This window comes from Pipra filicauda, unplaced genomic scaffold (assembly GCF_003945595.2).
Source record: "Pipra filicauda isolate LSUMZ 115617 unplaced genomic scaffold, ASM394559v2 scaffold169_size1572857_pilon, whole genome shotgun sequence".
Taxonomy (NCBI): Eukaryota; Metazoa; Chordata; class Aves; order Passeriformes; family Pipridae; genus Pipra; species Pipra filicauda.
The window spans coordinates 1,391,352-1,404,995 of NW_024104206.1; the positions used below are offsets into that span (position 1 = coordinate 1,391,352).

Genomic DNA, 13,644 nt, shown 5'->3' on the forward strand with positions numbered 1-13,644 from the left:
CGACCTGCTCGACATCGCTCACAAGGCTCAGCGTCACCACGGCGCATAAGCTGGGGGGTGCTCCCACGACCCGGGGGCTGCCCCCCGCCCTGCCCCGCTGCCCCCCGATGTGGGGGAGTCCCTCGGTGGTCGCCGGGCTGCGGGGAGCGGGCGGGAGGTGCGGAGATCTCAGCGGAGCCCCGCAGCGCCGGGTGCCCCGGTGCCCCCCCCCCCCCCCCCCCCCCCCGACCGTGCCCGGCCGCGCCCCCCCCCCCCCCCCCCCCGCCGCCCTCCGCGCCCGCGGAGCCCCCGGACCCCTCCCGCGCGGGGCTCCCGGCGGAGGCGGCGGGGCCGCGCCGCCCGTGCCGCATTGGTTTGCGGCGGAGCCCGTCACCGCCGCCGCGCCGAGATTGGCCCCCGCAGCCGGCGCCGGGCGCCCCCCGGGCCCTGCCTCCTCCCCGCCCGCCGAGCGCCGCGGCCCGGGCACCGGGCACCGGGCACGGGCACCGGCACCGCGCTCCGCTCCGCCCCGCCCGCAGCGGGGGCAGGGCCGGGCCGAGCCGGGCGGGGGGCGCGCCCGCCGCACCTCCCGCACCGCCCCGCGCCGCCCCGCACCGCCCCGGCAGCGGGATGTGAGCGGAGGCTCCGCCGGCAGCGCCCGCCGCCCGCGCCCGCCGCGCCCCGGGAAGATGCTGAGCAGGTGGATGAGTGGCAGCAGCAGGAACCTGGACCGCGAGTACAACTGCACCGTGCGGCTTCTGGACGACAGCGAGTACACCTGCACCATCCAGGTCAGGCTCCGCGGCACCGGCACCGCGCCCGCGCTGCCCCCGCAGCCGCCGCGCTGCCGCCCGGCCCCGGCAGACAAAAGGAGCGGAGCGGAGCGGCGGGGGCGGCCCGGTGCTGCCCCGCGCCGCCAACAAAGGCGGCCCCCCCGCTCCCGCCGCCCCCCGGCTCTCGGGAGGCGACCGGAGCCGCGGCTGCCGGCGGCGGGGAGCCCCGGGGCTGAGCCCCCCGCCCGCGGAGCCCCCGGCGCGGGGGGTGCGGGGATGGCGCGGAGAGCCGCCCGCCTGCCCCCGGCGCGGTGCTGCCCGCGGCTCCCGGAGCCGGAGCGGGGCGGGGGCAGCCGGCACGGCCGTCCCGGGGCCGGGGGAGCCGCGGCCGTGCCCCGCGGAGCCGCCGGTGCGAACCCTCCGCGGCGGGCGCGGGGGCTGCGCGCAGCGCGGGGAGGACGTGGGTGCGAAGTGAAGTACGGGGGATGCTGCGGGGCGGGGATGGACAGGGCATGCTGCGGGGCAGGCACCGACCCTCCCGGCCCCGCCGCAGCCCGGTGCCTGCTGTGCCTCCCTCGTGAGCGGCCGGCTCTGCCCTGATGTGCTCTCGGGTTTTGTAACCGTCCGGAGCGGCGGGCACGGGGCATCCGCCGCGCCCCCGTGCCGGGAGGGACCGGGAGCAGGACCAGGACGCGGGGTCGGGGCCGTCGCTCCCCTCCCGGTGTCCCCTCGCTGCCGGGGCTGCGCGGGGCATCGCTCAGCGCGCAGATGTCGTGGGATGTCGTATTGCTGAAAACTAGGGAAAGGCGCTCCCCGGCTCCGCTGGAACTAGTCCGGTACCGAGACCGCGTGACCGGGGCTTGAGACGAGCATCCCTGGTTCTGGCTGCTCCTGTGCTCCATTCCTACAATCAGCATCATCCCTGCAAGGGAGCTCACGACGAGCTGTGCGGAGCCGCACGCGCAGGGGTTGCGCTGGAGGCGGCTGGCCTCAGCCCAGCCCGGGGGCGATGGAAAATTCGGGGCAGAGTTTTGAGTAAAGGTGACTCAACACGTCAGTAGCAACAGCTCCCACCGCCCAGCTTGGGGGACCCCCAGCTCCTCCTGTCTTGTGATGCCAAGGAGGGGGGAACATCCTTCCATTTAGCGTGCTTTAGGTGATAATGCCAAAGAACGGTTGCCGAGGGTGCTGCAGGCTATGGAAGGCACCGTCATTTTGGCTTAAAGACGGCTTAAAGATTCTAAAATCGATAAATAGGATGGTTTGTGCAAATACCACTGAAGAACGGTGGAAATGCTGCCGGTCCCCCCTCACCTCCCCCACCAGGGTTGTAAAGTGTGACCCAGTAAACAGCTCTAACGGCAGCCCAGTTTGTTTTGCATAAGCCAAATTAATTCGTCTCTCAGAGGTTGTTTTTAATACAAATTAAATGGAAAACTAGTTTGGGAGAGAAAGTGTGGGCAGAACAGTTCAGAAAAATCTGGATTTTCTGCCCTTAAGATAATTTAACAAGGTGTCGTCATTTTGCATGTGTTTTTTTAAAAAGAGAAAATACTACTTGATCCCATATTCCAGTTGATATTTTATGGGTAGCATAGTAAACAGGGAATCCTGGTATTTAGCATGCATGACCTGAGGGATGCAGAATTTGCTCCCGCTACCCTCACAAGCAAGGTTACCCCGCTTAAATATTTGTTCTCTCTTGCTTTCACGCTGCCTTATAAGCCAAGTATTTATAGTCCATGCGAAATTAGGGAGAACATAGCAGGAATGTGTAATGTCTCACAAGTGAGGGAGCCGTCACCGCGCAGGCTGCGAGCGCTGAATGAGTTTTGAAGGTCATTCCTTCACGAGCGCAGAGATTTCGCGTCTTGCCGAGATCCACGGTGTCTCCTCACCCGGGCTGGTTCTGCGCCTCTCGCATCTAATTTATGTCTTTCTATTTTTACTGAAATCTGGAGGAACCGGCCGAAGCACGAGCCGTGGTTTTCCCACGCAGTGCTGTGGCTGCCGGCGCACGGCTGGGGAGCGGAGCTGCCGCCGGGAACTTTGCACCGTGGGGTTTTGCTGCTGTGCCCGGGTGTTCGTGCCACATGTCCGGGGGCATGTGGATGGGCTTTGTACCCTCCCTGAAGCGTGGCCCTTCTGACGTGTCATTTGGCTTCAAGGCTGGGCAGAAGGAAGCAGCACTCAGAGGCAGAGCTGATTTTGAGAGGGTTTATTTACATTTTGGATAATGGCACTGGTTAAACCTGTCACAACATTAACCTCTGGCTGCGCTTGCTGAAGGTGTGTGAGTAGGGGTTTGGTGCTGCTGGTTAATACCTGAGCATTCTGCTTCTATGTAAAGCCTTTTTCATTTGATTAGCCAGGGTTTACTTAGCTAATATTCCCATGTTGAACCAGCAGTTCGTTGTCTGAGCTGGGATGAATCCTTCCTCTTTTTTCCCTAATTTTCACTCCCAAACAGCCCATCCAAGCAGGTGGAGGAGGCTGGAGGGCCCATCCCTGGCTTCCCCCAGATGCTGTTTGGGGGACGGATCTGCTGGGCAGAGGGATGAGGTGCAGTGGGTCAGGGCAGCTGAGTTGGCTGCTCCATGAACGGTTTTGTTGTTGGGGTTTTTTTGTGCATTCCAGCAGTTTGCTGGTTTGGGGATGATGCTGTTCCAGTATCTGTGTCCACTGGATCCTGGGGTCAGTCCATGTCTGCGAGTGAGCAGGGCTGTGGGTCTCAGCCACTTGCTGGGACTCGGGGACTCGCAGCAGCTGCCTGAACATGAAGATGTTGGGCTTACTTGACTGGGAAAAGCTGATGTTTAACAGTATTACAGGCCACAGAGGCACCTTTTAAGGCAGTAAAGGTGGTGGTTTGCAGTGTGGGGTCCATCAGGTGAGAGAAGCAGCAGTGCCCATTTCTGCTCTGTCCCTTGGTGCTGTGCCGACTGCTGGGGACCCCACTGGTGGGTGGCACTGCCCCGAGACGTGTCCCCAGGGAGCAGTGGGGCTGAAGAGAGGGGCAGCCATTCCTGAAGGGGTTTTGCACATCTCCATGGTGAGGGGCTGGCCTGGCTGTATATTTAATTTATGTTTCACCCCTCGTGCTCTGTGTCTCCAAGAGGAACGCGGAGCAGTTCGCCGGAGAGGCTCCTCACAGCACCGTCAGACAAAACAGGCTCTGAAACCCCAAGCCATGCCCCTGTGCTGTGGTTTGCTGTGAGTGAGCTGCTTGTCTGAGGAAATGTTTTAAATTCTTCACTGTGGTGTCAGTGGTGGCATAAGAGGCTCAAAATAATTAATGATTTGCCATTGCTCTACGCATCAAACATTTTCCTGAAAAGACAGTGGCGTTTTGTTTCAAACCCCAGTAGTGCTACAGGAACCTGGAGATGTGAGAAAATAAAGGTACGGTTTCTTAGATGCAGAATGTAAGAACTTTCTTGTGTGAGATTGAGAAGAAATGAAAACGAGCTCCTGGCTGCGCTCTGAGACAAACCCCCTGTTTCCCACATGGAGCACAAAGTTCTTCAGGAGCCCTGACAGGATCATTAATATCAGGCAGCAGCACGAAGGGGAACCTGGGGGTTTGCGGCACTGGCTCCGGTGAAGGTTATTTGTTCATTATCTTTTTATCTTCTGAGAGTTTCCAATTGCTTTTCCCGGGAAGTAGGTTAGGAGACCGCTGCTTCTGCAGGGGCGGCTGCGCTCTGCAGCCCAGCACAGGTGATGTGTGCTGTGAGCTCCCTGCTCCCCACAGCGCCACAAACCAGCGGCTCCGTGCTGAGCTGTGCTGTCTGTCTGTCCCAGAGCCTCCCCTTCTCTCCAGGGCCGGAGCCCAGCTGCGGGGACAGGGACCGGGGCCAGACCTGTTGTCAGAAATGGGGTGTTGGGCTGGGCCTGTGGGTCCCAGCTCTGGGTCTGCCTGAGGATTGGGCGCTCTGACCATCCCCTGCTCTCGTGGGCTGGCACTGGGAGAGTCTGGCAGAGCCCCAGGGCAGCACCAGCACACCCTGGCAGTGGGGAGAGCCCCTCACGAGGCCCTGGGGCTGCAGTGGGTGCAGGGTCACCCCCTCACAAGGCTCTGGGGCTGCAGTGGGTGCAGGGTCACCCCCTCACGAGGCTCTGGGGCTGCAGTGGGTGCAGGGTCACCCCCTCCCAGCCCGCGGGTCCCAGGGGTGCTGATGGCGTTACCGCAGCTTTGCTGTCCACTATTGAAAGTTGTGGGTTTATTTATAGCTTTGGACATGTCTTTGCAGCAGAAAGCCATCGCTCTGGCTCAGCTGTGTCTCTGTGAGCTGTGCTGGCAGGGCAGCTCCTTCGCTCCCGGCTCCAGCATTTCCGTACGCGCGGTTGGTGGGCTTGGACAGAAACTGCCTGAAATGCACAATAAGTTTGAAGGCAAAATAGCAGCCAAAGCAGAGCACTTAATCTTCTTTTCCTCCTAAATTTATGTCTACGTATATAATTTTAAATGCAAAGGATAGAGAAGGCAGCTAAGGAAAACATCCACTGAAAACTGGGGCTATAATCAGTCACATTTCAATGGGAGGCAAACCCCTAAGTTGTTTTGGAAACCTGTGGAAAATACTTCTAGTGCTGCTCTTTCTTCACCAGCCAAAATGTCTGTTTTCTGTTCACTTTTCATACCTGTTTTACAGCATTACCTGCTGTGAACCCGCCGGCTATTCCCCCCTCAGGAGCCAATTTCCTGACAGAACTACTTTGCTTATCAGTTTCCTGTGGAAGATGCTGAAGACAAATATAGATACAACTATAGAGACAGATACAGACAGAGATATCCACACAGCAGTGCACACACACACAGTGATGCTGTTGTAGACAGACATGTACAACAGCACCATGAAAGAAGGAATTTGCTGCTTCTGTCATGTAAGAATTAGGTAATGCACAGCATGAGGCTTTTTTAGAGGTGTCTGGGGAATACTGAAAGTGCCGTGAGCAGCCCACTTATTTTTAATTTTTGAGTCACTCTCTGGGAGCCCCGAGGGATCATGGGCATGGGGATGACATCAGTGGGCACGTGCTGGCAATGCCAGGACTCACACGATGCTTCAGTTTGCCCCATACAGGACCAGGGGAACCAAAAGCCCCCGTGATCCCTCTCTGACCTGGCACATCTGTTTTGTCACTGAAACCTCACAGCTGTCTTCTCCTGGGAGCCGTGTACGAAGTGGACAAGGACTGTGTGGGGAGCAAGACCCTCCCTGAGGTGCCATCAGTGGTGGTGGGCAGGGTCCCGCTGGAGATGCCCTGTGGCTCCAAGCAAACCCTCTGGAATCACCACGCTCCCCTTTCCGGAGGCAGAGGCAGAGTGGCACTGCTGTCACCTGTGAGAAAGGACATGTGTTACTGGGGAATGCTGGGAACAAGCAGGGTTTGCCACGAGAGAAGTGCTGTGGTTATTTGGCCCGTCGAGAACAGGGGTCAGGCCCTGGGCTGTGGCAGAGCTCTGAACGCTGCCTTTGCCATCGGCCACTTGTTTGTGGTCAGAAAACCCAATTATTGTTTGCTTACAGCAAGCTTTGGAGTTGCTTCTGCAAATAAGAAGGTTTCAGGTAAAATTCCTTTCTTTGAAATGTTTCCAGGGTAAATTATCCCAGCGGTGAGGGAACAATTTCCTATTGATTATCTGGAATTGCTGCGAGGCCGACGTGTCCATAGCGAGTGTCTGCACAGACTGTGGCTCTCAGGGCACAAAGGGGATGGGAGCAGGTTCTGATGGGGGCAGTGACACTGTGGGTAACGTGCGTGTGAACATGGGCTGGAGTACGTCGTGCCAGGGCTAGGGGGGTGATTGGAAAGGATCATTAAATCATAGAATCATGGAATGGTTTGGGTTGGAAGGACCTTAAAGCTCACCTTGTTCCACCCCCTGCCATGGGCAGGGACACCTAGTTGACCACGTTGCTCAAAGGATGGGGCTAAATCCCCTCCTCTGGCAGGATTTGCATTTGCTTGTTTTTGGTTGTTCCTACCAACCTATTAGAAGGTTCAGAACTCAGGAAACTATATCCAAATTTGTGGATTTTCCCCTTGTATCTCTCCCGGCATTAAAGCCACTGTGTGATTTCATTACTCTCTAAAATCTACTCAAATTTTTTGTGGCACCCTCACCATGCCAAGAGATGTTTTCCTCGTGCCCCAGCCAATGCCAGCAGAGCTCTGCCAGCTGCTGTCTGAGCCCAGGAGAAAGGCAAACCCTCCGTCCTCTGTCCCCGCAGGAAGGAATCCACACTTGAAACATTTTTGGAGCTGCCACATAAGCACAACTCCACCTTAACCAGGGCAGGTTCTGTGCCCGGGGAGCTGCTGGGAGGATGGAGCAGCAGGAGCCCCGTGGCTGCCAGAGCTTTTTTGCTTGGTGAGGAAGAGGAGCGTGAAGGGCAGCAGGGCAGGGCACGCGAGCTGGCTCCGTGTGGGAACATGTTCAGTGGGACTCACAGACATGAAAGCTTTTTGTTGTTGTGCTGGGATGAGTGGTTGGAATGGCAGAGAGAAGGTCCCCAGTGCTGCGTGTCACCGCCAGCTCTCTGAGCTGTGCTCCTGGCAGTGTATGAAACACTGATGCTTCTAGAGAATAAAAATAAAAAACTAGAATGAAATGAAATGTCATAAAACGTGTGGCCCCAGCAGGGTGTTTGCCTGTGTGGTTTGTGTCGGGGTGCCAGAGGTGCTGGTGCAAAAGCACAGTGAGGGGCACTGGCAGGAGATGCACTGGCTCTTTGGAGATCAGCTCCTTCCTCTCCAGAAAAGAAAGCCTTTGGAAGTGTGTTTCCTTCCAGAGGGCAGGGTTAGATGGGATATTGGGAAGAAATCCTTGGCTGTGAGGGTGGTGAGGCCACAGGTTGCCCAGTGAAGCTGTGGCTGCCCCATCCCTGGAAGTGTTCCAGGCCAGGTTGGATGGGGCTTGGAGCAGCCTGGGACAGTGGGAGGTGTCCCTGCCCATGGCAGGAGGTGGAACTGGATGGGCTTTAAGATCCCTTCCAACCCAAACCATTCTGAGATTCGATAATTCTATCTTCAAAAAATGCCTGCTTCTGAGAGTCTGAGGTTTTTCCAGGAAGGGCCAGGGCAGGGGGCAGGTGTGTCAATGTGCTTCAGGTACTGGCAGAGAAAAGCTCTTCTTTTTTCTAAGCAAAACCAGGATTTCTCTAACTGCAGAGGGTGATCCAGTGGGATCCCAGGGAGCAGCTGGGTGTTTTGTTCCTCCTGTGTTATTGTTTTAAAGCTGCAGGCCCTGCTCTGCCCTTGATTACACTTTGGCCATTCCTGTCCGAGCACATCCCCTTCACCGGTGCCGTTGTCTCCGTCCGCGGGAGTGACCTGGCACTTGAAATTTCGTGAGGAATTCAGTTAATTCTGCACACACAGAATGCAAGATGCTGTCGTGTTTCCTCTGGCTCGTTATGTGTGAGGGCCACGGGGGTAAAATCCAGGAAAATCTGATTTTCCTCAGCGAAGTCAGCGGCTGTCGCTGCAGATCCCGTCAGAGCCACGCTCCCACCACGGCGGGGCTGCCTTTATGTAACCACTGGGGAGGGCAGAGCTGTGCTTCAAGCCACAGGATCAACTTTGTGCTTCCACTAGTGATGATCCCAGTTCTCTTTATGGAAACCAGGGGGTGTTTATTTTCCCAAATTGTCCAGTCTCTGGTCCTGGCCAGGAAGGTTGATGCAGGTGGAAACTGCTCCTCTGTGGATGAGGGAACAGACTGAAAACCTGCCTGGTTCTGTAGGATGTACTTTGTGCTGGGGAAATGGAAAGGTTGGGAATTCCCTGCTGGAGAGGCACGGGCACTGCAGGGCTCGGAGCCATGGGCTGGCTCTGATTTTGTCACAACAATTTGGACAGACTTTCTTTGGCTGTTTGGGCCGGGAGCCTCCGGACAGTTGCGGTCCTGCGGGAGCCGAGTGAACGCTGAGTCCCATTTTCCTTCCCTGGGAGAGCCAGTTCTCTGCACTGAGCAGCTCATTGGAAATTCAAGGTTCACATGTATTTTAATCTTTCCAATCTGGCAGTAAAGAACACCAGCCCTGGACTCCTGAGCAGGGATAAAGCCTGTGGATGGCTCGGGATGCTGCAGGAGGAGTGAATCAAGGGGGTCAGTCCCTACCAGGTACCTGCCTCTCACCAGACAGACAAGGTGCTTTTTTGAATGACAATTAACAGCAGCTTCCATGGCCAGTGAGGCCTCAGCTCATTAATATGGGACGTCAGGATGTGATCAGTGCTGCAGCTGGAAATAGAATATTTTGGCTGCGTAATGTCTGTTACTGAAGACTTTAATTATAGTGGCATATCTGTCATATTGATGAGGGGCTTCTATTTTTCAGAGGGTTTGTAGTGGCTTTTTCAGATCATGTTGGCTCTTACCCTGGCACACAGGATGGGATCCCGAGGGAAATGTCCATCCAGCTGCCATCCAACTGGGTTTTCTTCTTTAATAAAAAAAGACAAAAATTGAGTCAGCCATTCTGGAGCTGGAGAGAGGCTTTAGGAATATATAGATCAGGCAGTTTGTAGGAACTGCAACAACCCCTTATACATTTAGCTCATGGAATGGACAGTATATTGGGACCAAGGAAAAAAGCTGGAATCCAATAGAGTTATGTTTGAAAAACAGATAATAAACGTGCTGAGCAGGTATTTTTCATGAATCAATTTAGTTCTCATTAGGCTTGCACTATATAGTTTGCTGACTAATATTTCTGGCTTGCAAGTAAGAACGGCTCTCCAAAGGAAATATGGAATGAGAACAGAGTGTTTTTGGGACCTGAAAACCTGGAGCTCCTGGGGCCATTGGAAAAGAAGAGATGTGAAGGCAACAGAAACACAGGAGCAGAGGGGAGGGCTGGGGTTGGAGTGACAGTGGGGCAGGGACAGGGCAATGGAGGTGTGATGGATATTGGGAGTGTCCCTCACTGTGCCAGTCCATCCTCCATCTGTACAGGGATTCTGTGACCCCTGTGCCACAGGGACTGCATCTGAATCAAGCCTCAGCTCATCCAAAATAACTCTCCTGGACTGAGGAGGTCCCACCAAAATTTCAGCATTCCTGGGCTCTTCCTCAATATTAAGGTTCTTCTTCTCATCCTGAATCTTCTCATCCCGGACTTGCCCCCCTTCTGACCCTTGTCAATGCTGTCCTTCCTTTCTCCCTCACAGCATTTATTCCCTGAGTGTTCACAGATTGGCATCATTCCCACTTGCAGGCTGATATAAACCCCCAAACCTGCAGGGAATGATTCCCCAGCCTGTCACCACTTTTTGGGAGCGACTCCTTGAGCCCACTGATGGGGCTGTAACTGCCTGTGACTTCTGCTTGGTGACAGATTTCTTCATCTGAGTTTTGGGACGAAGCCGAGGGTCCTCGGGGCCATTTGGGGGGTTAGGGGAGCTGGCAGCTGCCTCTGCCCTGCTGTGCTTCCAGGCAGGAGCAGGAGCTTGCACATCCCCTGCGTGGTGCTCTGGTCCTCGCTGGGTACCGTGTCCCTCAGCCTGACACCCGGGGCTTGTTCTGGACATGAATAAGGTGCTAATACCAAATTAATCCAATGTAGTGAGCCATAAATAATGCTGACAGGGATTTTTCCCTGCCCTGTGGGATGCTTCCCACTGCCAGCAGTAACACATGGGCCCCTGGGCAAAGTCCTCTGGAACTAAATAAATCCACAAGTAACGGGCTGGGAGGAGAGCGATGGGGCTGAGGCTTTCCCAGTGCCAGCGAGCGAGAGCGATCCTGTTTCCAGAGGGCTTTGTAATTAGCACGTGGAATTTTGTTCCAGGATGTCACTGAGTGTAATGGGGAGCGATGGCTGAGGCGTTTTCGGCTGACTGGGTTCGGAGGTTCCGTGGGTGGTGTGTAATTCCCGGCCCCGCCGGGCTCCTCCCGAGACACGTGGGTTTGGGACACGGTTAATCCCTGTGTTTTTGGGACACGGTTAATCCCCGTGTTTTTGGGACACGGTTAATCCCCGTGCCCATGGGCCGGTGCTGATGGGCCCTGTCACTCCTGCCCGTGTCCTGGGGCTGCTGGGGGGACACCACAGAGGGGCAGCTTCCCCAGGCACAGAGGAGCTGATCCTGACCTGGAATGATGGGCTGTTCTTTGAACCAGTCCTCTTAACATGAGACTTCCCATTCCCTCTCTTTGTTTGCCTGCGTGTTCCTCACCCCTGTGGGGAAGTGCCACCTCCAGCGGGCACGGCCGGGGCTGGGCAGTGGCTCGGGGGTCGTGGTGCCTGCAGGACACACGGGAGGGTCGGGTCAGGCTGAGCTGGGTGTTGTTTTCCACCCCGTGCAGTCTCCACAAGATGTGGATAAGAGTAAAAAGCCACCTGGGATGGCTCCAGTGTTGGGTTCTGCTCGGGACTTGGGGCCATAAATCATCCTGGAAGGAGTGACTGTGTGCTGACCCCTGCACACTGCCTGCCTGGCTCAGCTCGCTTTGTTCCACGGATTTCTATGGAGAGAGAGGAAAAGTCAATGTTGGGTGCAGCTGGAAGGGCTGGGATTGCCATGGGAACAGAGGAACAGGGCTGATGGCAGGCAGGGGACACTGCCACCACCCAGGAGATGCCCTTGTGCCCACTGCCCTGCTGCTGCATCAGAGACATCAGATGGAGCTTCACATCCAGCCCCTGGAAGTGATAACAAGGAGCCATAACCCTCTGGTGTCAGTCCAGGTCCAGCTTTGTCCCAACCATGGGGCTCTGGGGACTCCTCCAAGGGCTCTCCAGGTCAGTGCCACCAAGGCAGTTTAGAGCTGTGTGTTTATTTATTCCAAAAGTAAGCACCAAGGGGGTTATTTATTTATGTACTGTCAGGTTTGCTTTTGCCTGTTTCGTTTGTTATTGTAACACAAGCTGGATCCTTCTCCACCTGTCTAAAGGAGGCTGGAGCTCCTCTGCAATGGAGACAGGCTGGGAGAGACCTCAGAGCCCCTTCCAGTGCTTAAAGGGGCTCCAAGAGAGCTTAAGAGGGACTTTGGACAAGAGTCTGGACTGACAGGACAAGGGGAAATGACTTCCCACTGCCAGAGGGCAGGGTTAGATGGGATAGTAGGAAGGAAGGGTAGGGAGGCCCTGGCACAGGTTGCCCAGAGAAGCTGTGGCTGCTCCACCCCTGGAAGTGTCCAAGGCCAGGTTGGACGGGGCTTGGAGCAACCTGGGCTAGTGGGAGGTGTCCCTGCCCAGGGCAGGGGGTGGGATGGGATTTCAGGTTCTTCCCAACCCAAACCATTCCATGATTCCATGATCTGTAGCAGCTTCCTGGGCAGACTGGTGCTGGTCCAGACCGTGCTGGTGGTGTTGGTGTGTCGGTGTTGCTGAAGGAGCATTCCCATTCCTGCTGTTTTCTCAGTGTCCAGGCAAAGGAAATACGGGGCTGTTTGGCTGCCACACTCTTCCAAGTGAGCAGCCTGGCATGAAACAGCCCTCACACAGGGCACGGGGAGGGGCAGTGCTCTGGAACGTTTCTTATAGGTGTGCTGGGGAAGAAACATCCTCTGATAAACTACAGAAGCCAGAAGGGACTCTTCTGAATGCACTTGATTCTTGTGTAAGTGCTGCAATTATCCTGGTCTTTGTTTGGAGTGTCAGTGAGCACGGGATATGCTGCTCTGGCCTTTGGCATCCCCGGCTCAGGGAAGGGCTGAGGGGCAGTGGAGCTTGGTATAACGTTAGAGCAGATTCACTCAAGCCCTTCAAATATTTATGGCCTTGCAATCCATACACATTTTAAGCGTATTTGACATCCTCCTACGCTGTTCTTGCTTATGGGGAGACTGGAGAGCGTCTGCCCGGCTGTGGGGGTGGCTGCAGGTGGCCGTGGGTCCTGGGGGTGTTTTGTAGCTGAGATTTAGGAAGGATCCATCAATTCTGTTCCTAGAGAGCTCCTTAGTGTGAGGAGGGGCTTTGCACAGCACTCAGAGGTGGCTGATGGCTCGTGCAGCCAGTGGATTGGGATGCAGGATATTGGGATGCAGGATATTGGGATGCAGGATATTGGGATGCAGGATACCTGTGGGTGCTGGCTGGGCAGGGAGGGTTTGGCTGTGGGAACCATCTGCTCCTTGCCCACCCAGCCACCCCTGCACTGCCCCAGCTCACCATCACCCCGGGGAGGGGAGGCAGCCCCAGGAGGTTTCTCCCAGGGACTCAAAGTTACCCCGGCGGTCACTGCGTTCCCGAAGCACCTTCCCCTGCCCAGGGGTGCCAGAGGACCTGCCACTGCTGGCACAGCCCAGCAGCTGGGCTAGGGGGTCTCTCAACACAGCCAGGGACATTTTGGGTTCCTCTGAAGGTATTGAATTCCAACTAAATGGGGATGGCTCATCCCTTTGGCTGGGTGATTTGTCTGCACAGCTGCATGGCAGCACTCCTCTCCCTCCCTCCCTCCATCCTCCAGGATATTCAATGGGATCTCATCAGACACTGGGGAAAATCCTAGAGCCCTGGGCAGCATCTTTGGGATATTGGGCATTTTGAGCATCCAGCCAAGCATCTCCCTTTTCCTGGTCAATGGCTGCTCCCGGGGTCCTGCTCCATCCTCAGCCCCCTGGACACGGGGCTCTTTGTGTTGTGGGGGCTGCCAGGAAGGCAGGACTGGACCATTTCCCTCCCCAGGTCCTGAGGACAACCACGATCTCTGCAAATATCCCTGTGGGAGACAGGATTGCTCTGATGGGGATAAGTGACTCAGCCCTGGAAGGGATGTGTGACACTGAGCCAGGGTGGCCTTGCGACCGTGGCGGGGTCACTGTGACCTCTCCACGCATGAAGACAAGGCAGAGGAGCCAGAGGCAGAGCTGTAGATCCCCGAGACCCCCAGTCCAGGCAGTCCACCAGCTGGAACTGGGGCAGGATGGACGGGA

At 56.3% G+C, this 13,644-nt stretch overlaps 1 protein-coding gene across 2 annotated transcripts in view; it reads left to right on the top strand.

The window, feature by feature from the left end:
• The first annotated feature begins 575 nt into the window (after nt 1–575).
• The window catches only part of FRMD5 (FERM domain containing 5), a 74,640-nt gene continuing 61,571 nt past the window's right edge, over nt 576–13,644 (top strand). For both annotated transcript variants that reach the window (XM_027733943.2, XM_039379478.1), the window contains exon 1: nt 576–770. In XM_027733943.2, coding sequence (XP_027589744.1) covers nt 669–770 — 102 coding nt within the window. In that variant the 5' untranslated portion in view covers nt 576–668. The remainder of the gene's footprint in view (nt 771–13,644) is intronic.